The sequence below is a fragment of the Sinohyriopsis cumingii genome, unplaced genomic scaffold (assembly GCF_028554795.1).
Source record: "Sinohyriopsis cumingii isolate HCF-2022 unplaced genomic scaffold, ASM2855479v2 utg003061l, whole genome shotgun sequence".
Lineage (NCBI taxonomy): Eukaryota > Metazoa > Mollusca > Bivalvia > Unionida > Unionidae > Sinohyriopsis > Sinohyriopsis cumingii.
Window position 1 is genome coordinate 1 of NW_028316381.1, and position 26,949 is coordinate 26,949.

The 26,949-nt window shown below is 37.0% G+C and overlaps 1 protein-coding gene across 1 annotated transcript in view; it reads left to right on the forward strand.

Annotated features, from left to right (window-relative positions):
• Positions 1-5,044: 5,044 nt before the first annotated feature.
• Positions 5,045-26,949, forward strand: part of LOC149769899 (uncharacterized) — a 32,379-nt gene continuing 10,474 nt past the window's right edge. The window contains exons 1-4 of the mRNA XM_089949680.1: positions 5,045-5,287; positions 7,956-9,662; positions 10,589-10,869; positions 18,923-19,613. Coding sequence (XP_089805806.1) covers positions 5,059-5,287; positions 7,956-9,662; positions 10,589-10,869; positions 18,923-19,613 — 2,908 coding nt within the window. The 5' untranslated portion in view covers positions 5,045-5,058. The remainder of the gene's footprint in view (positions 5,288-7,955; positions 9,663-10,588; positions 10,870-18,922; positions 19,614-26,949) is intronic.

Below are 26,949 nucleotides of genomic sequence, written 5' to 3' on the forward strand. Positions count from 1 at the left end.
CTTTAAATTTTGTGCTGGTGGGAAACGTCATATTTATATACTGATGTGCATAGTTAACAGTTTCAGAGAGCAGATCGTTATTTGCATATTGAACTTGTCCTAAATAAGTAAATAACTCTGAACATTAGACAGATATAGTATATTTAAGAATTGCTATTTCGAGAGAGAGAGAGAGAAATCTGGAAAAATCTTGAACAGATTACCCACTTCGTGTCGGAAAATATTGTTGTCAGCGAAGTTGCTGTAAGTAATGTTTTACAGTGCTTTCTCCAACTTTCAAAAAAAAAAAAAAGAAGAAGAAAAAAGAGCTCTGTGGCAACCTACCCGCCCCAATACCATCGAGTTCATGTGTCGGCCAGTTCCTTTTCATTGTTTATTAGGTCCATTATATGAAGTTCCAGTAAATTACTCAGTAAATTAGACTAAAGTTTTCTCGAGGATTCTATGAAGCTTGTACTTATATCTACTATAAAAATAAAAAAATTGTGCAAAATTTTGCATCAAAAAGATAAAAAATTGTCAAATATTTTGAATTTTTTTAATCAACCCAATCCAATCAGCCAGTTAAGTGAATGGCTTGGCTAATATGAATACCATGTCATGTGGGAGACATTCAACCAGCCAACTAAGTGAATGACTAGGCTAATATTAATTCATGTCAAGGGGGCTGACATTAAACCAACCAGCTAGTTAAGTGAATTATTTGGCAAATATTAATACAATGTCATGGGGATGACATTAAATCCAGTCAGTCAACTGAGTGAGTGACTTGGCTAGTATTTTCCCATGTCATGGGGGTGAAATTAAATGAATCAGCCAGTTATAAGTGGATGACTTGGCTAATACTAATACAATGCCATGGGGGTCAAATGATTAACTTTAGACAACCCCTGTAGACAACCCTTTTGTTTGGAATAGCAGTGGATACAATAGTGTTTGCAAGGAGCTGCAGAAGGCTTGTTTAAACATTCAGGATATCTGAAATTGAATCATTTCATGCAAATTTGAACAATATTGTGCTGTTATTTAGTTATAGATAGAGGTACAAGTTACAGAGGATTGAAGAGAAAACTATTGTACAGTAGTTCTCTTTGTTACTAAATTACTATTATACAGTAGTTCTCTTTGTTACTAAATTATTGTTCATTTATTATCACATGCTCACATTCAGTATAAAGATTTATACAGCAATGGAACATTAAAATTCAAATTAACAATGCCTACATATAGAGTTGAACAATTAACAAAATTAAATTATTACTTTTTACTGCAGATGTTTTCTAAGATGGTAACAGGTCTCTAATGGACCTGAGCTTCTTGGATGATTCCTGTTCTAGAGTTGGTCAGTTGTGGACCATCTGCAGAATAGCTAAAGGCTTAAGTAAACATATGAAGCCAGTGTGACTAATTAATAGTTAATGCTATCACAGTAATTATGTTTTGAAATAGACTGACTTCTGGAGGTTTTTTTGGAGTGACTAGATGAAACATGTTCTGTTGAGTGTGTATGTAAGCACCTGGGATTATTCAGCAAATAAATGATGCCATAGTTTGTTATAGCATTATTTATATTAAATTGGTAGTGATGTGAATATAAATCATGAAAATGAAACTTTCTAAGAGTTTGATTTGGACAATATTGTCAAATCATTTATGTGCTATAATAATAATACTAGGTATTTAAGTATGTGTGGTTTGTCCTAGAGCACAACAGTATATCAGAAGAGAATTTTCTTGAGTCCACAAAAGTAATTTGACTTGTAAAAAGGAGTTGGCAAAATATTTTAATTCTTAAAGAATTGGAATTGTGATGAAACTGACACTAAGTAATACCCACAAAAGGAGAACAAAATAGGTGAAAGTTCAATTTGACATGATATTTGAGTATCATTACCTAAAACTTGTGTGAATCCATCTTTACAATAGCTCACACCTGCAGTCTCTTGCTGTTTAATTACCGTACATGTACCAAAATTAGTTTATCTTTTCTACAGAGCCTAAATTATATTCCACATTTATTTCTTAGGAGAACTCTTAAGGCAGTTTATACTGTTTACTAATTGACATTTATTTTCAAAGTGTTTTGCACATGTGCTGCTTGGTATATCTTTTCATTCCTTGTTTTCTTCATTTAATTATTATTATTTGTAGTGTGTAATACCAAGTGTTTAGTTATATAAGTTTCTTTGGTATGAATGGAAATGCTGTTCTGCTTGCAGAGAAAGCTACATAACATTCTGAATGATCAATCTTAGGTTGAAAACTAATTATTGATCTTGTTGTTGTGACCTGTATAATGCTTTTAGGCTTAACATTCTATTTACTGAAAAGTGTTTCTTTTCAGTATGATAATATAAATGGCTCATAATTTAATCCTGATATGTAATAAAAAGTGACCATGTATGTTTTTATTGTCATTTCAATCATTTTGAAAGTAATAGACTCCTGAGTAATTCCAGGGACTCTCAGAAATAGGCTGGGGACTCCATGAGTGAGGATTCCTTACTCCTTACTCAGAAACTCAGTAGAGAGTCCTGTTCTGTGTGTTGCTTAAATAGAACAGCATTTCATCCACCAATAGCTATTCATTGCTGTAGTTCATTCCAGTGAGAGTGAATACTGCAATCACTGCATAGCTTGTTTCTAAAAGGCATGTACTCTTAAACCTTGTTACTTTTCAGCTTTTATCATTATGAAATAAAATTCAGTGTTATGAGTGTGTCTGAATATTATTTCTTCTGATATGTCTTCTGCATAAATGCTTTTAAAACATTAATTTTCACCTCATCCAGTTAACTAATGTACATGTGACATTCACACCATATTGAAATTAAAAATGAAAAGTTCCTTTAGTGTACCTTAGAATTAAAATGAGTTTTAATTTTTTGTATAGAAACAGGTTTAAGGCAACATTTATGAAAAAGTTTTGGATTCATGATCTTACTTGGGATGGGTTTGGGTGAATGTCACAGCATAAGAAATTTTCCAAAGCCTTGATCTGTACTTCTGTTTCAGGATATTTCACATTCTTGAACAAAAGTTGTTGTTGTAGGGTTTAACGCCATTTTTTCAGCACACGATAGGCTATACATGGCGGCCAGTATTAATTTGTGGAGAATGAACCTGGGAAAACCCCGGAAAGAAGCACTGACCCGAGAAGCAACTGGCAAGCTTTCTCACGTACCCACATTAGCCGAATCTGAGACTCAAACCCACGCAGACAGAGGTGAGATGGCAGTGATCCATAATGGAGAGCGCTTTAGACCACTTGGTCACTCAGGGTCCCCCTTGAACAAAAGTTATAGAAGATATTTGAACTGGAAACCATCTTCAACAATATGGGTGATATTTGGTGTAACAGTTTATTTGGCAAACATAATTTGATATCATTTTATATACGAACGTCTTGCACTGTTTGTCATTACTGTATGATTAACAAGCGCAGACAAAAATCATGTACTTTGATTAGGTTTTCTATGAAGGTGCTTTAACTGAGGCATTCTTTACTGAAGGTGCTTGGACTGTGGGTTTTGTAACCAGAACTCCAATAACAGATTACTTACTAATGATTACTCCACATCCATATTAACCTTGCCCTAGTTCCAGGGTAGAAAAATCCTAAAATGGTGTGCTTATTGTGAATCTAGATTTTGAGCAAGTGACAGAAATTTTACTTGTCATGCCCATGTATATTGGATTGAAAATGATTCACCCATATGCTGGGAAAAGAGTCTATTTCATGTGATTTATTAATTCGGATTCTCCATAAATAATTCCTCTGCATCGTCAACTCTCTAAAAGTGTTTTATCTGTGAATTGGATGATAAATTCTTCACAGGCAAGGTTTAGAACATTTTTTATATATACCTAGCCATATGGCATAGAGTATCATGCTTTGATGATGTCCATATATCTGTAAGTCTGTTTCCTGTATCATTTATGTGCAATTACTTGGGTTCTCCACCATCTAATCTTACCAAACTTTGAAAGTAAAACTTGCATTTGGGGCAAGGAAGAAACACCTTGATTTGGGCAAAAAGATCAAAAGTCATTGTCACAGGGAATGAAAGAATGAAAACTGTTTTGGCACAAAAACTTGTTTAACAGTTACCTAGAGCAAATTGTATAAATGCTATACCACTGAAACAAGAAAGACTTGTTGATTGTTGTGTGAAAAGTCATTGTCCACATTCTACTGTCACTAAACTTTGTAAGTGGCTTGCATTTGGGGCAAGAAAGAAACATACTGATTTGGACAAAATAGGGTCAATATCAAGGTCACTGGGAAAGAAAGCAAACTTTTCACACAATAGTTTGACTTTTTATAACAATTACTTTGTGCAAACTGTAAGTGCCAAATCTCTGTGAGAAGAAAGACTCCAGTTGATTTTTGTGTGAAAAGTCAGAGTCATGATGACTACAAGAAGAAAAATATTTTTTGCACCTGCTTTGATCAATCTTTGTAAATGGTATGCATTTGAAACAAGGAAGACACATGCTAATTTTGGGATCAAATTGTCAAGGAAAAAGTGACAGGAACTGTAAGAAGGAAAAATAAATTACTTCTACAGAGTTACAGAGTTCTTTGTGGCTTGAGTAAACTTTGTACATGCTCTCATTTGAGACAGGATGAGACATATTCATTTGGAAATTAAACATCAAATTTCAAGGTCAGAGGGACTCTTAGGAGGAAAATGGTTTATGCAAAATAACTCAATTCCTGTTCCACAAGCTATAACTAAATGTTCTTGATGGTTTACATATGAGATTGAAAAGCATCTGTTGATTTTGGAGGTATTAAGGGGTCACTGTCACCAAGACTTGAAGAAACATGATTTCCACAAAATAACATGACATAGTGGGCTTATAATATTTAATTTTGTTGTTCTTGTTTTTTAACTTTTGAGGGTTTACTCTTTGGTTCATTGCTGAGTGTACAATATCAGAAAAAGAAAGTACTCAGAGAAAATACAGATATTTACTTTATCAGCTATATGGTCTAGCCAAGTAACTTAGAGTATGTTTTTTTTTTCCCCAGAGAAAATTTAAATTGAGAAAATGAAGAAGTCAGACAGCCCAAAGGATACTGTTCCAGACTTTCAAATGTTGTTTTCAGACATGGAATCAGAGTCTGAATTGGGGGAAATTAGATCCAGAATTCCCAGGAGAATTTCATTCAGAGCTCCAGATGATTCTCCTTTACTTAATAAGCGCTCACCATGTACCCCATTATCAGATGTCAGTCAAAATGTTATGGCAGATATTGAATCTGGAGATGCTAATTCAGGTACTTGCGTAATTATCCGTCAGTTTTATATATTCTTTCTGCTTTACTGCACTTAGTTTTATATTACAATATAAGGGTAAATTCACCATACTTTACATTGCAATATAGGAGTATATTCACTATACTTTATCTTGCAGTAGAGGAGTATATTCAGTGCTGGGTCTGTAATTGAAGAAAAGGAAGCCATTGATTTTGTTACTTGGCCTATTTTTAATCACAGCCAAATGCAGTGAATGTTTATGTAATGTTTATATTTTATATAAGAATTTTTTAAAGCATTTTATTACAAGTGTGAGTCAGTTTTTCTGTCTCAAAAATAATTTGGTTTAAGCAGTTTTGTCTTTTTTATATGAAGCAAATGGTTTAACATGAAAGTATATTGTGAAAAATTTTGAGGTGCATATTTTATGCATTTCTGTTCATATGCATATTTGAGAAGCATTTTTAGATGTACATGTGTGAGAAGTATTTTCTGTATTGATGGTGAAATCTACTGAAGACAGATGTTATGTAATAAGATTTTTCATTTGATATTAAGTATAGTTTTGCAGATTGTTCAACTCAGAAAAGTACAGATAAGAAATATATAATGTACACAAGTTCACACAGAGTTTGCTACCTGACAATCTTTGTTTTATAGTGGCAGTTTGGACATTTTAGTAAATAAATCTAATTATTGAATGTAATGAATTTTAAATAGAATTAAAATCAAGTCATTTTTGTCAGTCTAACTGTATGAAAAATAAACATGGTGTTATGTATATTTAATTTTATATTGTGTACTTTACTTTTTTAATGATTCAGGGTTGTGTCTGTCTGATTTTTGCCATGATTCTAAGAAGTTAACAAGACATTACATGTACTTGAATTTAAATCCAAGACCTGACCTTATATGCAAGTTAGTGAATTTTTCCATTAGAAATGAATAATTTTCCAGAACATTCTGTTGCATAAAAGGTCAGGTGACATCTTTATAAATAGGGGATTTGGTAAACAATTATTCATTCCTCTGTGTGTGTGTGTGTGTGTGTGTGTGTGTCATAGGTTCACCTAATGGTAGCTCAGTCTGGTAAAGCATCTTGTAATGCAAGGGTTACAGGTTTGACATTTACCCAGGCCAGCCCCGGTTGGCTGTCTTGGTGTTTTCTTATTAAGACACACAAGTCCCATTTTCTTGGCATAATATAGCCAATAATATGTTGAAAGTGTTTTTATAAAAACAATTAGATTCAAAATGTACATATTTAACATTGTTGACATTATGGAGATAGTATCTAATTCTATTAATTGAACCTGTACGAGATAAATAAGTTTAAAGAAGATTTGCACAAAATTACATTCACAAAACACTGATTAGAAAAATGCTGTAAATGTCAGAGGACTTGAGCAAGAGTGAAATGGAGCGGGTTTGTAGGCCCACAGTGGCAAGTGGAATTTACACCAAAATTTAATCAAGCAATTGTTTACTTTGTGTTTTTGAAATTTATGGGAATCCCACATTAGGTGGGATCAGATGTTGCTGATTACCACAGCTGATGACATTATTGTCAGTAGTACAGTGGGAATTACAATTCAACATATCTGTACTGTAAGTCACAGTGAACCAGTTTATATACTTGTTATACTTTTTTTCTTCAAGTACTCATGTGTTATATTCTCAATATCTTGGGTCCTGTTAGGTATACAATATTATGAAAATTGGTCTGTTATGTTACACCTTAACTCGACCATACCAATAATAGGTCATCATAACTAAATTTTCATGTTAGGGTGACATTTTTAATTTTAGCTATCCATTACTTATACACTTAATAGCTTGGATCCTGTTTCCTTTATGGTGGACATTATTTCAGATATTCTGTCAGAAAGTCTACTAACTGATGAAGTATAGTCAGGTCACACAGAACTAAACAGAAAGTGCAGCTTTCAGATCAACTAATGTAAGTGTGTAAGAAAGCTTGTCATTTGCTTCTCATGGTTTGGTGGCTCATTCTGGCATCTTACAGGGTTCTTTCTCCACAAAATATATAGGTTACCATGCATGGCCTTTCATATGGCGAAAATGTTTCAGATAAATGGCTGAAAATAAAATGTCACTATAGCATGAAAATTGTGTCACAATTTTGGTATAGTTTCCGTTACTTTCATGATAAGTATCCAAATACCTATTTTAATTGGTGTATTTAAACCAGATACCATTATATTAAGAGTGTAACAAATAAAAAACTGAAAATTAATAAGAAAAGTCAAACTAGCATGGCATAGTTTTGATCTGGTCAAGTTCCTCTCTTCTAATGAGATTCTGATCCACATTCCAATTTTCCATAACTGTAGGTGACATAGGATCCAATATAATGATGGTGGAACAAATGTTTTGCTATTCATGATGGTATTTCAACACCTTGTCTTTCAGGAAAAAAACAATGCTAGTAGTAAACTTGTTATTCTCACTAGTTAAATATGTACTACATTGTGTGTTATGTTCATGCATGTAGTTGTTTTCTTAGTACAAGATAGGCAACACATGACAGCTAGTATGACTGGTATAGGAATAACATGGGAAAAGCCCACATCTAGGTACTGGCAGGTTTCTCGCATACTGACATTACATGTTTGTTTATACAGTTTTGTACGCATTTATCATTCTTTTCAATTTCTTTTCATACAGAATCCAGTAAAAAGCTCTCATCAAAAGGAAGAAATGACAGCAGGTTTAATATTCCTTTTAAACCTAACTATTTTTCACCAGTGGAATATTTCTATATGAGAAGCTATGCACATCTCTTTGATATGAGAGGCAAAAGAGGGGACATAATTTATCCATGCAAGATAGAAATCTCGTTACAAGAAAGTGATGAACTGATAGAAAAGGTTTCTAATGACTTTAAGGTACCAAAAGAGCATGTTGTCTGTGTTAAAAAGAAAGGCATGATACATTCTCACCTGAAATATTTTGGCATAATCATCATTATAAATAACCCATCAGACCTTGACTCTTATATACCAATTCTAATTACTAGTAGAGTTGGTGATGTAGAATCAGAGTTTGATTTTTTACCGCCATTTTATGAGCATTCTGCTAATGGTATACACTGCATACTTTTCCTGAAAGGAGAAAAAGTTAAGAGATTAAAGCAGACCTTTTCAGAAAAACATAACCTGCCAATTAACTCATTTGCATTCTCACTTGACAAAAGGAAAGTGAGGGACACTGATGATATTGTTGATGTAGTCAAACCATATGATCTGCTTCATCTTGTGAAACAGAAACCAATCAACATCTGGCTTGAGTTGCTTCAGTGTCCCAAACTAAAGCAGATCATAAGTATTGATGGAGTAACCTCAGTAGATACAATAAGCTGTTTGAAAAATATGCTTATCAAGACTCTTTCAGATTTGGGAACAACCACTCTTAATGAGCAAAATATATGCATATCCAAAGAGGAGGAGATACTTAATGATAATCAAATTCTGAACTCAATTAGAGATTATCCTTCTCGCTTGCATTCAGATCACACTGAGCTTACTCTTAGGCTTCATTTGGTTCAGCCCAGATATACCTGGTATAAAATTGATACTGCGACAGCAATGGGCATGAGAATTGTTGAGGTCATATGTATGAACCAACAGTCGACAGCAGCTCAGCTAAGAAATGAAGTTGCCAAGATTTGCTGTTGTCCATCACAAGCACTCAAACTTGTCACATCTGGTAAGACCATTCCAGAAAACAAATATTTAGAAGAAATCCCTTTCCTTCAAGAAGGCTGCATCATCAAAGCATCAGTAGCTTCAAAAATACGAGTCAATGTTACAGTTATTAGTGTGGGTGAGCAGTCTGAGAAAAGGGAAGAGCAGCTTCAAGTTGAAGTTTATAGGTTGGACACTGTGTTCAAGTTGAAACAAACAGTGATCACAAGTCTTGAATCTCCAGTTAATATATATACCTGTGTTATGAAGAAGAAAGAGACCCTAGAGGAGTCTAAATTTCTTAGGGACTATGGTATAAAGAATGAAACTGAAGTCACAGCCTGCATTTTTGAAGAAAGAATCCAGGTCTTGCTGGTAATTCTCAAAATGAAAAAGAGAATAAAGCTTTTTATTGATGAGCCACGATTCACTTTTGTAAAAGATTTTCTAAGATATGTCCAGGGATCTGGCTTGGTTGATATTCACTACAAACAAATGAGGCTTGTGTACAGAGACCATTGCCTGCCAATGGATGTGAGCCTGTCTGATGTGGATGTGAAACATGGCTCTGTACTTGTTGTTACCATTGCTGAAGCTATGAACCCAGGAATAATTATGATGTGTCCTGGAGAGCAAGGGGTGGCTTTATGTATGATTGGAAAAGTAATTGATGGCATGATATACTATGGTGAGATTCATTGCTGTGTCTTTTTCTTTTTCCATTTCTCTCTGTCTCTCTCTCTCACTCAGGGACCTTGGATCAATGTGTCTTTTTCCATTTCTGTCTCAATCTCTCTCTTTCTCACTGTTTTTCACTCATGGGCCTTGTATTGAGCTGTTATATTCCATAGTTGATTACTTTTATTAAGTCCATCTGTTTGCGTCTTTATTTTGATTATCATATTTCATGTTATTAACATACAATGATGATATAAGTAACCAGATACCACATGATATACCAGTAGATTTTAAAGCTGCTTCTGTATGTAGGCATGAAGTGTTTATATTTATGATTTGTAGGCATTTTATTAGCTTGCATTGTGATGGGGTACAAGCTTACAGTATGGCCTTGTATCCAGAACATATTATGCTTGTAAATGCAATGTTGCACCTTGGTTAAACTGTCAGTGGGACATTTTATGTATCTCAGTGTTCCACTATAATGATAAAGATATGGGTATTTGTTAAAGTTATGGCGACACTGGCAGTTTCAGCTAGGAGAATGTCACCTTGGCTAACTTCGTGTGGAATACTGTGTGCGCATTTAACATTTACTACTTTTAACATTACATAGAACACAAGGGCTCAATTTGAACTAGGTTTTGTATGGAGCACATCTGTGTGAAGGTATTTCAGAATATGTGAACAATTGATGCCGATCTGTTCTCACTCGAGCCTTATCTGTGGAAAATATACTGTTGTTAAAAAGAAAGTAAAAGAGATGCTTTGAGAAATGAATTTGTCAGCCTTTCATCCTATTTTTTAATAAGAAAGATTTTGTAGGTGTGGATTTCTGGAAGTAGTTGCAAATATAATAGTAGTCTGTTCAAAGTTATCTTACCCTGTTGGTCACTCACTGATCGTTTTACTTTTAGTAGCTGGTATTCTTTACAGCAAGCTTGCAAGCAAGGGGAGATGATTCACATGAGTTGAAGGCCATTGATGAACCAGTGTTACCATCAAGTGGAATACATCTAGTGGAATCCTCCTCCATTGGGCACGATGACCCCCATCCTGTTTCTTCACTTGTACTTCCCTCTCATCTCCATGTAGCTGATGGCATGATCAACAAGGAAACTGTGGAAAGAGAGAAATACATTTATTTAAGGAGAGAGGATGAAGCTGCAGAATGTAGCATACATTATATGCCAGAGGAGAAGGGAAAAGTTTATAGGGTAACATACTTTAATATTTTCTGTTATGTTATAATTAGTTGTACATCTTCTTTGTCATCTGAGGGAGAGAGAGATCTCCCATATTAGACTGAAATTATTATCATTTTTACATCCATGGCAGCAGTGTTTTATCCCTGTGGTCAGCCTTGACTTAAATAATGTATGGTGTGTGTTAGAACAGACAAAAATTGAAAGACAGTATAATACAGGTAGAAATATTGGTGAAGAATTAGAAGGAAGAAAAGATTTACCAGCTACTTTGTCAATTTATCCAACATATAGACCAATCTGGCTTCATTAACAGTGGATGTTATATATCTCAACCACCATTGTAGCTTCTGAATCAGTAGCTTTGTTGGTAGAGCATTGGCATCATAATCCAAGGGTTGCAGGTTCGGTACCCACCCAGGGCAACCTAGGTTGGCTGCCTGAGTTTGTTCTTGGGAAAGATACATTGCTCCTATTTCCATTTCATTGGCATGATTTAGCCAGTAATGTGTTAAAGTGCAATTAAACTGACAACACTAGACAGTCATTTGTTCAGTTGTTCGTATCTAGTTGGTATCTCTCCACTTTTATCATGTCAACCTTTCATATCAGGTCCTGCTTATATAGAGACCACACTGTGGAGGAGTAATTTAAGGTGGGCATTAATAGTGGGATGAAAGGTGCTGATTAGGTGCTAACTGGTATATTTCTTCTCAGGACTCCAGTGTGCTTTCTTCACTGCATTTTTTTTATGTGGTTTTCCGAGGACAATTAGCATGAAATTTCTTCCTGTTTATATTTTTATTTCCTCTTTCTATGACAGCTGGTGTCCATTATTTGAGTATTAAAGAACTGTTGATCTGTAAACACTTGTAGTTTGCTACATTTCTCTATGTTGAAGGAAATATTTCAGGTTATTTCATATTTTGATAAGTCCAGTTCTCTTTTTTATTTGTTGATTTCCACTACGGGTAGGCAGTCACTTGCCTCCTTGCTGATAGATGACTGTTGATTGAGGATGCTGATAAAGTATTCTGCCCATGATCAGTGAATATAATGTACTAAGCACTTCAAGTACTGAGAAAAACCTGCACAATTAGATGCACAGGTTGATTTTGGGAAAAAATTTTATCACAGGGATGGGTGGTGGGTGGGGGAGGGGAGTGCTAGGGTTAACAATGAAAAACAAGGATGGTCGACTGACTGGATGCACAATTTTTTTAAAATTCGGTTTCATCATCTAAGGAGGTACCATCAACAACATCAAGAGAACTGTCAATCGCAAACTCAGAGTTGCAAGACTCAGGGATGACAATAAGGCAGATGAAATTCAGTAGTACACAAACAGTAATGACAAAGAACATTTATGATGCCTTGAAGACAACTACAGTCTACAGTCATGAGAAGAATCTCCAATACAGAATGCTGACAGTGCCATGCTGCTCACTGACAAAGAAAATACACTTAAAGGGTGGGCAGAACACTTCTTCAGTATCCTTAATCAATGGTCATCTATCAGCAAGGAGGCTGTTGATTGACTGCCCAAGATGAAATCAACATAGTACTTGTTGATCATTCCAATGCTGACTGAAACTGTAAAAGCTATTAACCTGCTGTCAAATGGCAAAGCACCTTGATCAGATGCTATACCAGAAAAAGTTCACAAAGCCGGAGTCTTGCATATGACACTGCAGGAGAAATGCCAGGAACATGATTCCATCCTGGACATGACATTCATTGACCTGATACAAATCTTTGACACAGTAGTGGAGGCCTTGTACAGATGCCATGCCAGGAAACTGAGTCATTTTCATGTGGGCTGCCTGAAGAAACTGATGAAGATATGAAGCCAGGAGTGTCTCAGACACTGTGGTTCTCATATGGGTAGCAATTCCAAGCATCCACTTAATGCTATGATATCACAGTTGAGATCTCCAGGATGTAAGAAGATCAACTACCAAAGAAGATATGTGCCAGGCTGATGGAGGGAAAGCTGTCTCAGTGTAGTCAGAAGAAACACTTCGAAGATTACCTCAAGACACGCCTGAAACACTTCAGCATTGGACCAAATCTTGGGAAGATCTCACACAGGAATACTCCACTTATCAGAGGTTGCCCATGCTTGAGCAACAGACTTTGAGTGAAGGAGAATCTCAGTGGCAGAAGTACAAGCAATGGAAATATTCTCTATTGATCAAGCAACCTCAAGTGGCATCACCTGTCAGATGTGCTACAGACAGTTCAGAACACAATTGGCTTCATCAGCCACTCACCTACTCACAGAATAAAACCAGTTAGTGATGTCATGGTCATCTTTGAACTTGAAGGATGAACAAAAACTATCTGATCAAACTTGGGTCAGACAAAAACTTGAGATGCATATTGAGAACACTGTGACATTACACTCTACAGTGAGAACACTGTGACCTGACACTATACGTTGAAAACAAATGTGACTAGACACTGTACATTGAAAACAAATGTGACTAGACACTATACATTGAGAACACTGTGACTTGACACTGTACATTGAGAACACTGTGACTTGACACTGTATATTAAGAACACTGACCTGATACTATACATTGAGAACACTGTGAATTGACACTATACATTTAGAACACTGACTTGACACTACATTGAGAACTCTGTGACTTGACACTACACATTGAGAGTACTCTGACTTGACACTATACATTAGAACACTGACTTGACACTACAATGAGAACACTGACTTGACACTATACATTAAGAGTGCTGTGACTTGACAGCATACATTGGTCTTTTCTAATGGATGCATCTGAGAAAACTTTATGTAAATACCTTTATATTATGGTAGTGGAAAGTTTGTTTATTATGTTTATTTTTAATGATGAGCCAGGATAGTCATCATGAAACTCTTATTATTGATACTTCACCACAAGGATGTTTGATATGGACATGAAATTTTGACTCAGTATTTATGGAATTTTGACTCGATATTCATGGGATTTTTGTCTTAATTTATCTTAGATATATAACATTTAGTTGGTTCTAGCAGGAAGTTGTGAAGTTGGGGTAAGAAAGTCATAGGTCAAAGTTACTGACTGAAAGAAGGATTTTTTTCCACTCAGACCTGCCATCATCTCTGAATAGCATTTGTTCTACATATCAGGCCTGCACAAATATTTGCGGATGACTTATACTTTTGAAGCTCCATTGATATTGGGGTCAAAAGTTCAAAGTTCAGGGTCACTGTGACTAAATGAACAAAATTGGTTTCTACACAATAACATTAGTTATGCTTCATAAACTCTGACCATACATGATGTGCCACTTGCACATGGGGTATAGAAAAGGCCAGATGATCTTGGGAATCAAACGTCAAGGTCACAATGACTAAAAGAAGAATGTTTTACACACATTAACTTTAGTTCTGTACACCACAGACCTAAACTAAACATTATGGATGGCTTGCACTTCAAGTAAAGCCTGGATTCTTCACCATTGTTTGTGGATGGCTTACACTTTGCAGAAGAAAGAGGTCTGTTATTTCGTGGTCAAAAGGTTAAAGCTCAAGGTCACTGGCTAAAAGAAGACAATTGTTTTTGCATAAAAATATTGACCTCATACAATGAACAAAGTGGCATGTTGATTTTTTGGTCAAAAGGTCAAAGCTAATGTGACCCAGAGACAAATTGGTTTTGCAGAATAACTTTTGGTCTGGAGTATGTTCCTTGACCAAACATTGTGGATAGGATGCACTTAGAGTAAGAAAGGAACCTACAGGACACACGGTACTAATTATACAGAAGAACTGTGAACCAGTCTAGAAATGGGTGAAGAAATAATAGAGTATTTACAGGTTTGGTGGTCCATAATTGGTTAATAATGAAAATTAAAATTTTAGGAAAAATATCTTTTGAGAGCTTATCCTACATGTAATGTAAAAAAAATATTGACAAATTTCTACTGATGCAATTTTAGCAATTTTACAGGCTTGACTCAGGAGTACTCAATACTGAAAGTAGCACCTGATTCATTTGGTGCAGAATCAATAACACGTGTTTCATGCACATGTATGTAAACAAATTGCCGCGGGTCATATGGTGTTCTCCACACATAAGCTTGCACCAAGGTTAGATGTGCACGAAAAATTATAAGTGTCATTATCAGCACCCATAAATTTTAAGTTATTGAATTTTGAATATGATAGTGTTTCCATATGTTTACCATTGGAGTGGAATTAGTACCATGAGTCCTATATGCGACCTATACCATAATAGGAGCTTGTTGTTTCCATGGTTACCATGTGCATCCAGGGTATCAATTTGGTGGTTTTTACATATGACAATCATAATGGAGTCTTTTTATCATGGTTTGCATGTGATTTTGGAGAAAAATTCTATACAAAAGACAGATGGGGATGGTTTTATACACTGGAGAGTGGAAGTAGATAGCTCAGGCCATAGGGAAAAGAGCATAGTATGGCCTAATGGCAGAATTTCATATGATGGTACCCATAGATTGGCCTGTAGGGTTAAATACCATTTAACACATGCAATAATTCACCAAAATGGGGTGGGGTGGGGTAGATTTTATATGTAAGCCACTTATGTCACAATCACTTATGTATCAGTACTGATCATTTAACTTTAGAGACACACTCAGCAGATCAAAGCAGAGAACATTGTAAAAATAAGGACTGTGCACAAAACTGCACATGCTGCATTGCCTCAACCTGTAAATTGAATTATTATATGTCAAGTCACATTGAATATCAATTATACCGGTCTTATTTCTTATCCTAGAATTAAACTCCTTGACACCTATTCTATGTTCAGCATGTTTCTCATATTGGTACAGTACATTTTTGGGCAAACAGTATTGGAACTTTTCTGCATTCCTTTTGTTGAGGGAGCAGGGAGGGATATTTTCACTTAAAATAATAGTTTTCAACCCTTCATTCCCAATATAAGTCTGCAAAAGTCCTATCTGTATTGCATTCTTTACACAGGCAGTTTTTCTTCCCCAACATCTCTTCATACAGTTGAAACATTCTTGATGTATAACTGCATGGTGAACATACTGCTCTCTCCCACCAAACCAGATCTCTTTTTTCTTCATGTACCAAGTCCCATGATAGAAAACCTTTATACTCAGGGTGTTGCAACTTGTGGTCTCAGAAAACATTATTCCAAATCTCAGCATTTGATTACTGCATGCACTAAGTGATATGTGTTTTGTTCACCATATATGTTGTTGTGAATAAATGAAAACAAGCTTCATGTCAGAAATATGGTTTCATATTTGAAACAAAAGCTATTTATAAAACCTACATTGCTCAGTTCTTACCATCAAGTAATAGTAAGGAATCATTTAGCTGTAAATTAGAGCTTGCTGTTTGGTTTGCCAAATCAAGGTGTATTACCTCCCCTTTGACTGTAATTGAGTGATTGCAATGTTTGCTTTGTTTCTCTTTTGTTCAATAATGTATGCATTTTTTCAGCTTTATATTAAAAAGTAAGTAATTTAACACTGCTTATAGTGGAAAGTAGCCACAGTAATGGTTTTGAGACTTTTTCTTAACATTTTATGAGCTTTGGGTAAATGTAGGTATATACATGTATTTATGTATTAGACAACTTCATTATGCAATTCAATTCTATTACTTAAATTTAACAAGTAGTGTATTCAGTGACAATTGTTATCTGTGTCTGCATATTGCATAGAGACATGAACTTGTCTTGGCATAACAAAGTTTTTCACACATTTCTCCACCTCCAGCATACTTAATAGCTTGAGTCATAACAGTTTGTGCATACACTTTCTGTCTCCAACATCAGTGTCAGCATTATAGGAACTTTGGATAGCTTTTTCAAATTTGTCTCTTGTTGTCCTTATGTAACATACCTCATGTTGATGTGTTATTTGGGTTGATACACATTCCCCCCCCCCCCTTGTTGTGGGGGAACATTACCAGGCTTGAAGAAATTACTCTGTCTATTCTTTGCTTATTCACCCTTCCCCATAGTTTTATACTAAAAAGTAGCACTATGTTATTTAATTATTCAGTATAATAAAGCTTATGGAACTCTTCCTTGGCATTTATACCTTTTTATTAACATTTGGGGGTCATGAATCACATGTGACGATAGTTTAAATAAGTTTGGAATGTCAACATCTCTTGATGCTTCATGGGTGTGTGTATTTGTTTTAGTCACAAAAGGGCAATGGCCTTTTATCATTTTGACCTGTCATGTGGCACACTTATTTGTTTTGTTTGATTGATGTGAATAGGGATGCACTGTATCTTATTTCTGTGAGAGTCAGCAAGAAAAGAAATGCAGTTTTGAAATTTAAAACATTTGAAACTTGTCTTATAGCCAGTGAGAGATGAAAATACAATGCGTCATGTAATTTGATACCCTGTGATGTCATACTTGCTGATGTCAGCATGTTTGTGTTTCTTTTGTGTAGCATGCATGCCATAGAAAGATAACATGAAGATACAAAGGCAGAAAACAATTATTTTAATAACAAGAATAAGCCATTAATAAGTACAATACAACACAGCAACATGTAATGCGGATGCAATTTAACTATAGATATTGGTATCACATAAAATGCTATTGCACTATTATCCATGCACAAGCATGGCCAATTCTTTCTTACAATTATGCTCTAATATCAAGGAGTAAAATACAACTTTTTCAAAAAAAATTAAATCTGGTTATAGGACACACGGTACTAATTATATGGAAGAACTGTGAACCAGTCTAGAAATGGGTGAAGAAATAATAGAGTATTTACAGGTTTGGTGGTCCATAATTGGTTAATAATGAAAATTAAAATTTTAGGAAAAATATCTTTTGAGAGCTTATCCTACATGTAATGTAAAAAAAATATTGACATATTTCTACTGATGCAATTTTAGCATTTTTACAGGCTTGACTCAGGAGTACTCAATACTGAAAGTAGCACCTGATTCATTTGGTGCAGAATCAATAACACGTGTTTCATGCACATGTATGTAAACAAATTGCCGCGGGTCATATGGTGTTCTCCACACATAAGCTTGCACCAAGGTTAGATGTGCACGAAAAATTATAAGTGTCATTATCAGCACCCATAAATTTTAAGTTATTGAATTTTGAATATGATAGTGTTTCCATATGTTTACCATTGGAGTGGAATTAGTACCGTGTGTCCTACAGATTTTGTGGGCTAGATATTGTAGTATAAGCCTTAATCTAAGTACCTTTGAAATATCACTTGACAGTAAAAGTAATCAGATATTCCACACTACATTAGAACTGATACACTCCAACAACTGGTTTATGTTATACATTCACAAGGGTTTATGTTCCATGGGAAAAATATTTTCAAGGCCATCTTTACTCTCCGTCCTAGCTTTATTGATGTCTTGTATTTAATAAATAGCATAGAATGCCTTCAGCAGTTATTCTTCAACAACAAATATCATTACAGATGTCAGAGGTCAAGGTTGTAGTAAGTCCAATAAAAAATAATGGTTTCTTCAGAGTAAAGTTATTTCATGACCACATGCCTTGATCATTGGTCAAAGTCGTTGAGACCCTTGGTCAATAATCTCCCAAGTTATCCTTGACCTATATAGATGACTGCTTAACTTGGATGGACATATTATGTACTGTCCTTGGCACTTCTGTTTATGCTTCAGTCATGGGGCCATTTTCTCATGCACAGTTGGTCACAGTCATTTTACTTGGCGTGTGGATACATCTCGATGAGTAAAACTCTAGGGCAGGCTCAACATGCAGGCCATGGTTTCTTGTTTATAGAAGTGATTTGGCATCCCATTTGAAAGATTCTTAAGTTTATTGGGACAAAGATCATATTCTACTTTTTAAAAGACAATTTTATTAAGAAAAAAAATCTGGGATAATTTTACCAAAATAATCCTCTACCAAGAGCTTTCATGGTATTGGCATGCAGGGTTGTTGATGCTGGGTGAGCAGCCTCCAGCCTGCTTCAATTTCCCATCTTGTGCTTTAATTTGTATGGGTGTTATTTCATCAGTTATTATTTTTATGATTCTTTTCAGGAACCAAGAATGGGCTGTGGTAGCAAGTCTGAGGGATACATATCAGGACATTCAGATTCAACACCAAATCGCAAATGGAAGCAAAAGTATTTGAAACGAGCTAGAGCTTTGACTTCCAGGTCAGAGAACAATATTCCTGCTGCTGTAAGTCCATGTGAAAGCCCAGTTTCAGAATCTGACAAAACACAAATAAACCATGACCATAACCATAACACCCAGTGTTCTATGGTTTGTAGTGGTCAACACAGTCATATCAAAGTAACTTCAGAATCGGCTTCAACATGCATGACTGTAAGCAATTCCAGCATGCAGAGTGCCATAGGGACTGGTACCTCAACATATTCTGCTTCATGCAATACTGTCACACAGAGTAGTATAGGAGCAGTGTCCCAGCCAATGAACTTTATGAACATGGGACTTATCAGCATGCAAAACACCAATGGGGAAAGCTGTAAAGGTGGTTACAGTGAGACAGTGAAGTATGTTCAAAAGGACAGTGTGACATGGCGTTACAGTTCAAGAGAAGAGATGGTGCAGGTGACTGGTTCAGCTGCCAACATGGGAACTCTGGCTCTTGTCAACAATGAGATGACAGATTTGGGTTCTGCACCAAATGCCCATAATGGGGGAACCACTGGGGTTCTACAAAGAAGCTCAGATATTCACAGAGGGACTCTTGTGGAATGTCGTGGTAAGATTGTATTAATTTTATCATGGCCATACTTTTCGAAGAAAAGATAAGAATTATGTGACACTTCCCAATCTGGATATGCATGCATTCTATAATGCCAGACAATTCCTCAGACACTGTTGAAGGTAGAGGCTTGAAACCCTGGGATATGGTTTGGACTGGCTGTAGATGTGAATAATGGTTACAGATACATACATACATACATGCATACATACATACATACATACATGCGTACATATTATGTATATATATATAATTTTGTTTTTGTTTTTCAATTATAATAGGGTCTCCTTTCCCAAACAAGTTTTAGTTGCACAACTCCTGCACCTATCAAGATAGAGACATGAAAATTTGGTATATATTGAGCCTGGTTCCTAGATGTGCAGAGATGCTGCCAGTTTTTGTGAGTGCTCAAATCATGTGAAAATGTAAAAAATATTGCACATTTGGAAGACACTGATGCATGAGAACTCCCGCAGATTTTTATTTTCATTTATTATGGGCCTATATTTCATTTTGAGCATTATTGGCATCAACAGGATTCAAATTAAGCGAGGTCCAACTGGGCCAGCATGAATACATGTACTGACCCTATAAATCTCCATATAATGATCATTTAAAGATTTTGTTATGGCTGATGAATAGAGAACAGTACAATTTGTACAGTTGTCTTTCTCTGATTTGTGGGTGAAAAGATCTTTGCTCTATTCCTCATTTTACCTAGAATTTTTAAAAATTCTTTTAATGAAAAAAAAAATCCCATGGTGAAAAAGAAAATTCCACACCCAGCCCTCCTCCCCCCATAAAAAATAAATGGCCATTCAACATAATCTGGCTTGCTCAGAGTGTTGTATCATCAACATTGTGAACATGTGCTTGTGTTGACAATCTTTACTGCCATTACTGCTTATCGACATGGTTAACATTTCAATGTAAATTCAGTGTTTTCTGTTCTTTTCTTTATTTGAAATAGCTGTGGTTGTTGTTAGAAATATAACTGTCCATATCAGAGATGATTACATGTCCTTTGTTACAATGAGATAAATTTAAACTGTTCAAGGGAGGCTGAAAGGTGTGCCTTTTGTCAAGTTGTTGTGAAAGTTTGTTCAAATGCCACTCAGTAATGGTGACCAGCCTCCTTCCTTGACCAAACTTTGTGGATGGCTTGCACTCTCAGCAATTGAATTGTTTTCTGTACAGCCACATTTAGTCCTAAGCCTTTTGATACCAAGCTGGATGCATGTTGACATGAAGTTATGGCGCTTCAAAATTGGTTTTTATGACCTGATTTTCAGGGATCATTATCACCACACTTTTTGAAAGAACATCAGGGATACTTCCACTGTTTGCCTGTCCGTCCATTACCATATCTCCCCACTGTTGGAAATTCACAAAATATTTTTCCTATGTTGCTCATGTTTGGCCCATCTGCAGGATTGGTGTAATTTTTTTTTGTTCCTATGCCTGGAGTCCTTGAAAGGTGGGGGTTAAATATAACAGTAATTTCTTATCAATATTTATATGCAGCTATAGTGAGAAGAAGTATCTTGTATGTAACATATTTGTTTTGTTTTTTAAAAATTATTGTGACCCCCTGGTAGTCTAGAGTGTATCAGGGTTGGATTGGGTCGGGTTGGTTTGAATATACAGGGAAAAAACATTGGGATTTGTGATGGTAAGCCATTGCACTTGTTCAAAAATGCCAGAAAAAGTATTTACAGATTGCCTCTAAAGTTCTATCGTAGATTTATTTTGTAACGAACAAGCTTGTTTGCATCAAAGTTGATCACTATGACCCACTTAAAGCTTGCATCCCACATACTTAAGAAATGTAAGCAGTTATGTGTTTGTATTGAAATCATGAGTCGACAGGTTATCAGTTTCATATAAGTACATTGAAATTTGGTATAAAGATTAATAGCCTATGTCCACTTTTCACTGGTATTCATGTGTTAAAAATTCATGAAGATGCAAATAATGCCTAATGCATTTGTGCAAGCTGTCGTGTAAAACAGCTAGTCCTACATATTCTGTGATAATAGTAATAGCAGCAGAGGGGGCGAGTCCGACAACTTTTTAGACAAAATTTGATTGAGGCTTTAAAACGACAAATAGAGCCTTCCTTCGAAATCTCACTTTTCGAACAAAAAAAAAATAAAGTCTCCGTTTGGCAAATGGAGCCTTAGCGTTTTTTACTCGAAAACGCTATATTTCGCCACAACATCTCGTTGGTGTTTTCCCGTGGTAATCATCGGGCGTCCCGCGTCGATGTCATCGCCCCCTCTGCTGCTATGATCTTACAAACAGAGTGATCACTAACTCCTCCTCTTGTAGGTCAATTAGGTTATTTGACTGATCGGTAATTCTAAAATTAATTCTCGTTAAAAACCGATCATGGCATCGCATATAGACCGGATTAATCGGACTCTCAATGATCAAAAATCCCGGAGGGGCTGTTGGTGAAAACGAATAAAGGATATACCCCTGTTGAGCTTGATTTGATTGCTTGGTATCCACCTGGTAACTCCCTTCGATAACATCACATACTAGATTGATTGCTATCACCGATGCAATATTTACGTTGTATGGAGCAATATGCCTACCACCATCTCCGTTATCGTATCTGAGGATAGTTGATGGGGGGGCGTCCGCGGGTGGATTCTTCGGCCATCCTAGTATGGTTCTTATTGAACTGTTATAAATATCAACCATATACCCCGGTGTGCTTATTTCAATCGTCGACGATAACGTCGGTTCATGAACCGTAATAGCGATTTTTGATTCTTTTCCTGTGATCGATTTTATCCTGCGTTGAAATTCCTTATTGATTTGTTCTATTTGGTATGACCCAGTTGGTATTGTAACCTCCTCCCAGTCTGGGGTCCCATCGGGTTTATTTGTCCGTGCAAAAACCAGCGAGTTATTAGGTTGTTGTCCGTTAAATGCGTCCGCTCGAATATTAGGCCAACTGTGATATATTCGCAATTTTGCCAGCGCTATTTCCTTCACTGGAACCGGCGACGGGAAGTTCACACTGAATTCGGGTTTCGTTGACGTTATCGATATCATATTTGTTTGTACCGGAGTGGTGTTCTCCGCGATCCGTTGAAGCAACTGAAACCCTTCGGGGTTCAGCGACATTATTATTATTCGTTGTCTTTAGTGTCTAATTTCAGCAACCAGGTGGTTCCGGCTTCCAGTTAAAAATCCTCGATTTTTGACATCGCGGAGCTATACAACTGGACCATCGTGGAGAATTCAACATCGGATACGAACAAATTATCAATCGATAATGAGATCAACCCGGATAATTTCGAGTATGCGTCGGATACTATTTGATGTTTTACTGTATACTCGTTGAGTTTTTTCTGAAAACACGATGACATCTTTCTAGTGATTGCGTTGGCGACTCCAGCAACTGTTGTCATCGCGGAGACAGCGATTGGAACAGCGATCGGGGCTATCGTGGTTACCGTGGATAAAATAACACCGGCGCCAGCTACTATACCCGACACCGAGTACACGACCGCGTCGATGGCGGTTATTTTACGACGGTATTTTTTTATTTTTGCACGGTATTGTTCGGAAAGCGTTTTTAAGTTCGCGGAGAATTCTTTTGCGGTATCGAATCGATATTGATGTGACGTCGGTGATACCTCTGATTCAATTACCCTGGTGGTCATTTTATTCTAAAAGAGCTAGTGTTTTTAATTACTTAGATTCGCTACAAATTCCACATACCATGTGATGTTTGCCTGGGCTAAATTTCCATCAACGGCATAAATTGTAAACTGTTCAGTTGCGTTCTTGTCTATAATTGTTGATATTGTATTGTTAAACCCAGATGAACTCGACGATAATATATTAAACTGCATCATTGAAACCAGTGTCAATCGATAAATGCCCTTAACAGTTGCGGTAGTATTTACTGTATTCTGTGTAGGAGTCCAATCGAATGATCCATGCCGAATTGTGTATACTGTGTTGATGATGTTCTCATGAGGGATTTTTATTTTTTCGAATTGCTCTGCTACTCTCGGTAGTCCGTCTTTAATCGCTTCAACATCAGTTCCGATTATTTCTATTCTTCGCAAATTCGCGTCTATATTATTCTTGTTCGCTGCAACCCTAGTAATGAGTATATCTATTTCCTGTATATGCGCGTCCACATTTTTTTTGTTCGCTGCAACCTTAGTAATGAGTGTATCTATTTCCCGTGTATGCGCGTCCACATCTTTTTTGTTCGCTGCAACCTTAGTAATGAGTGTATCTATTTCCCGTGTATGCGCATCCACATCTTTTTTGTTCGCTGCAACCTTAGTAATGAGTGTATCTATTTCCCGTGTATGCGCGTCCACATCTTTTTTGTTCGCTGCAACATCAGTTTTGACTGTTTCTATTCTCCATTCATGCGCGTCTATATTATTCTTGTTCGCCACAATATCAGTTTTGATCGTTCCTATTCTCTGTTCATGCACGTCTATACTTTTTTTATTCGCTACAATATCAGTTTTGATCGTTTCTATTTCCCCTGTATGCGCGTCTATATTTCTTTTGTTCGCTGCAACATCAAGTTCGATTGTTTCTATTTCCCCTGTATGCGCGTCTATATTCCTTTTGTTCGATGCAACATCAGTTTTGATTGTTTTTATTTCCTGTCCATACACGTCTATATTTCTTTTGCTCGTTGCAACATCAGTTTTGATTGTTCCTATTTCCTGTGTATGCGCGTCTATATTCCTTTTGTTCGCTACAATATCAGTTTTGATTGTTTCTATTTTCCGTCCATGCGAGTCTACATTATTTATGATCGTTGCAACATTAGCGCCGATTATTTCTATTTCCCGTTCATGCACGTCTACACTCCCTTTGTTCGCTGCAACATCAGTTTTGATTGTTTTTATTTCCCGTCCATACGCAGTGATATCATTTATAGTTGTTGTGATTTCATCCAGCTTGGTATTTTTTTTACCAAAGAATTTATCAAAGTTGTCATCGATCCTGTTAACATTTTTTCGTAACGTGTAAAATTGGCCCGACAGCGTTGTAAACTCCGAAATAGTATTTTTTATTGTTGCAAGATTCGGTTCGGTTACCGTCGGGGTCCCGAAAAAACTAGCGGTAGTGAGCTGTATATCGGTGATAGATTTTTTCACCTCGGTGACAGATTTTTTCACCTGCGCGTCGAGTTCGGTCACCGATCTATCCAACCTTATAAAACCGTCTTTGACTAATGTTACCGCCGATATATGTTCACCCGGTTTGAGTCGTCCGTCGCCGGTATACAACGCGATAGTGTCCTCGGCGGCATCACGCTGTCGTGTTAAAACATCATCCAGGGACACATTACTGGATTTCAATTTACCCTGGCGGTCTTGAAATACAACTATTTCACCTGGGTCAACACTGGTTAAATTCAACGTATCGGCGATTTCATCCTCGATTAGTTTTTTTATGTCATCGGTGGCGAGTGTTTCCGTGGATTCCTTCAGCGCCGAAACCGGTCGTCCCCAAATATCAATCATCGTTATTGTAAAAAAAAACGGCGTTTCTAATTAACCCGCCGGGCCTCTACGACCCCACTAGTGTATTCGTTTACAACTACATGAGGTGGTTTTCGCGATGATGAAATCGCCGCGAGTACGTTCAATGCCTCACGGCCGCATATCGGTGGGTCACTTAATCGCTGTGTTGGCAACGTGGAATAAAACGCCCGGGCTGAACACGCCCGGATATACCGCATAAACTCGTTCGGCGGGGCTAACCCGTATGAATCAAAATAGACGATTGCACGCGGATCAATCGCGTATGCAACCCAATGAGTTCCCGCTCCGGAGGACCCATCGAGGTTAATTATGCCGGTTTCAATATTCCTTGGTGCCGCCGGTAATTGATCCCTCATAAAAACACCTCTGAAGTTTTTTATCGCTAACGCGTTTGCGGCGTCTATTAAATCAAAATTAGACATAGGAGTCAATGACTCCCGAGTCAATAAACGGTTCCCGGTAGTCTTAGACCCTTCCCCGAGTACCATGAATACGGGGTTCCCGGTAGTCTTAGACCCTTTCCGGCTACGGGTCGTTTTTTTTTGTAGCCTTTCCCGGTTGCCTTCTTCAATGCCATTCCCGCTGCGGTTCCAACGGCCCCTAACGCCGCCGCCTTAGCCACTGCTGGTGCGGCAGCGGCAATCAACGCTGGAATCGCAGCTAACAGCGGAAATATCCCACCGGTCTTTTCCATGTCTTTGATCGCTGCGGCCGAGAAATCTACCTGAACACCCTTTTTATTCTCCATCGCATTATTGAAATGTTTTATTTGACGCGCCGTCAACGATATCTTATGATTACCACCTGCCATCTGTGACGGCTTCAGCGTTATTGTGGCCCCGCACTGTTTAGCCGACTTTGATCGTAATTTCTTGACTTGACCATCAGTCAACTCTACACTGACGACACTATACGACATTTTATTGTAAACGTGTTTGTGCTTTCAATTACATGTTTTCCACTGGTGCATCAATGATTCTCATTCGTCCACCAACGCCTTCTAGCAGCATTGATTTATCGCTGAGAATGACAGCAACCGCTCTATAATTAACACCAGCCGGGTCTATACGAGCTCTGAAGTGTATATCAACGACGGATTGTCTCGTTAAATCAAGATGTTCCAACGAAAAATAATAAATCGGATACAGGTTTTTAAAATCAAGTTGTGATATTTGCAAACCGGTGTCGACGTTTTGATCACGACCCATATATGACAGCAATCGATGGTACACACGTGCGACATGGTTGTCGCCGTAATTAAGCTGTATATCCTCGGATGGTTCCTGTTGTCCGTTTATTCTCAGCGAAACATCCCTGACTCCTAATTTATCAAATATCATATGGCTGCGTTCTTGACTGCCCAATCGTTCCCTATTCTGTAGCGCTATAAAAATATGACGCGGGGCTGAAACACCCTGTTTTGATGCCAGGTGCCATGTAAACGTATCGGCGACGTTATCCTCTTTAGCATCAGTTGTTACCGCTAGCCAACTCAACAACGATTTTCCTCCCTGTTCCATAAATGCTAACAATCGTGCTTCCGTGGTAACTGATGGAGTCAGCACCGGCATCCACAATGCCATTTTAGTTAAAATGACTTTACCGGCAGCGACGCCAGCAGCATGCCATATTGCATTGTTATCATCGCCCCTTCGCGTCAGCGCGATTGTATGCTTAGCCCCATAGATAACCCTCCTGACATTTCTGCAGAATCCAAATATGTGATGGAGTGGAATCGCGCATGAAAACTGTCGGTGTGGTCTTTGCAACATTGTTACTCGTGCTGCGAA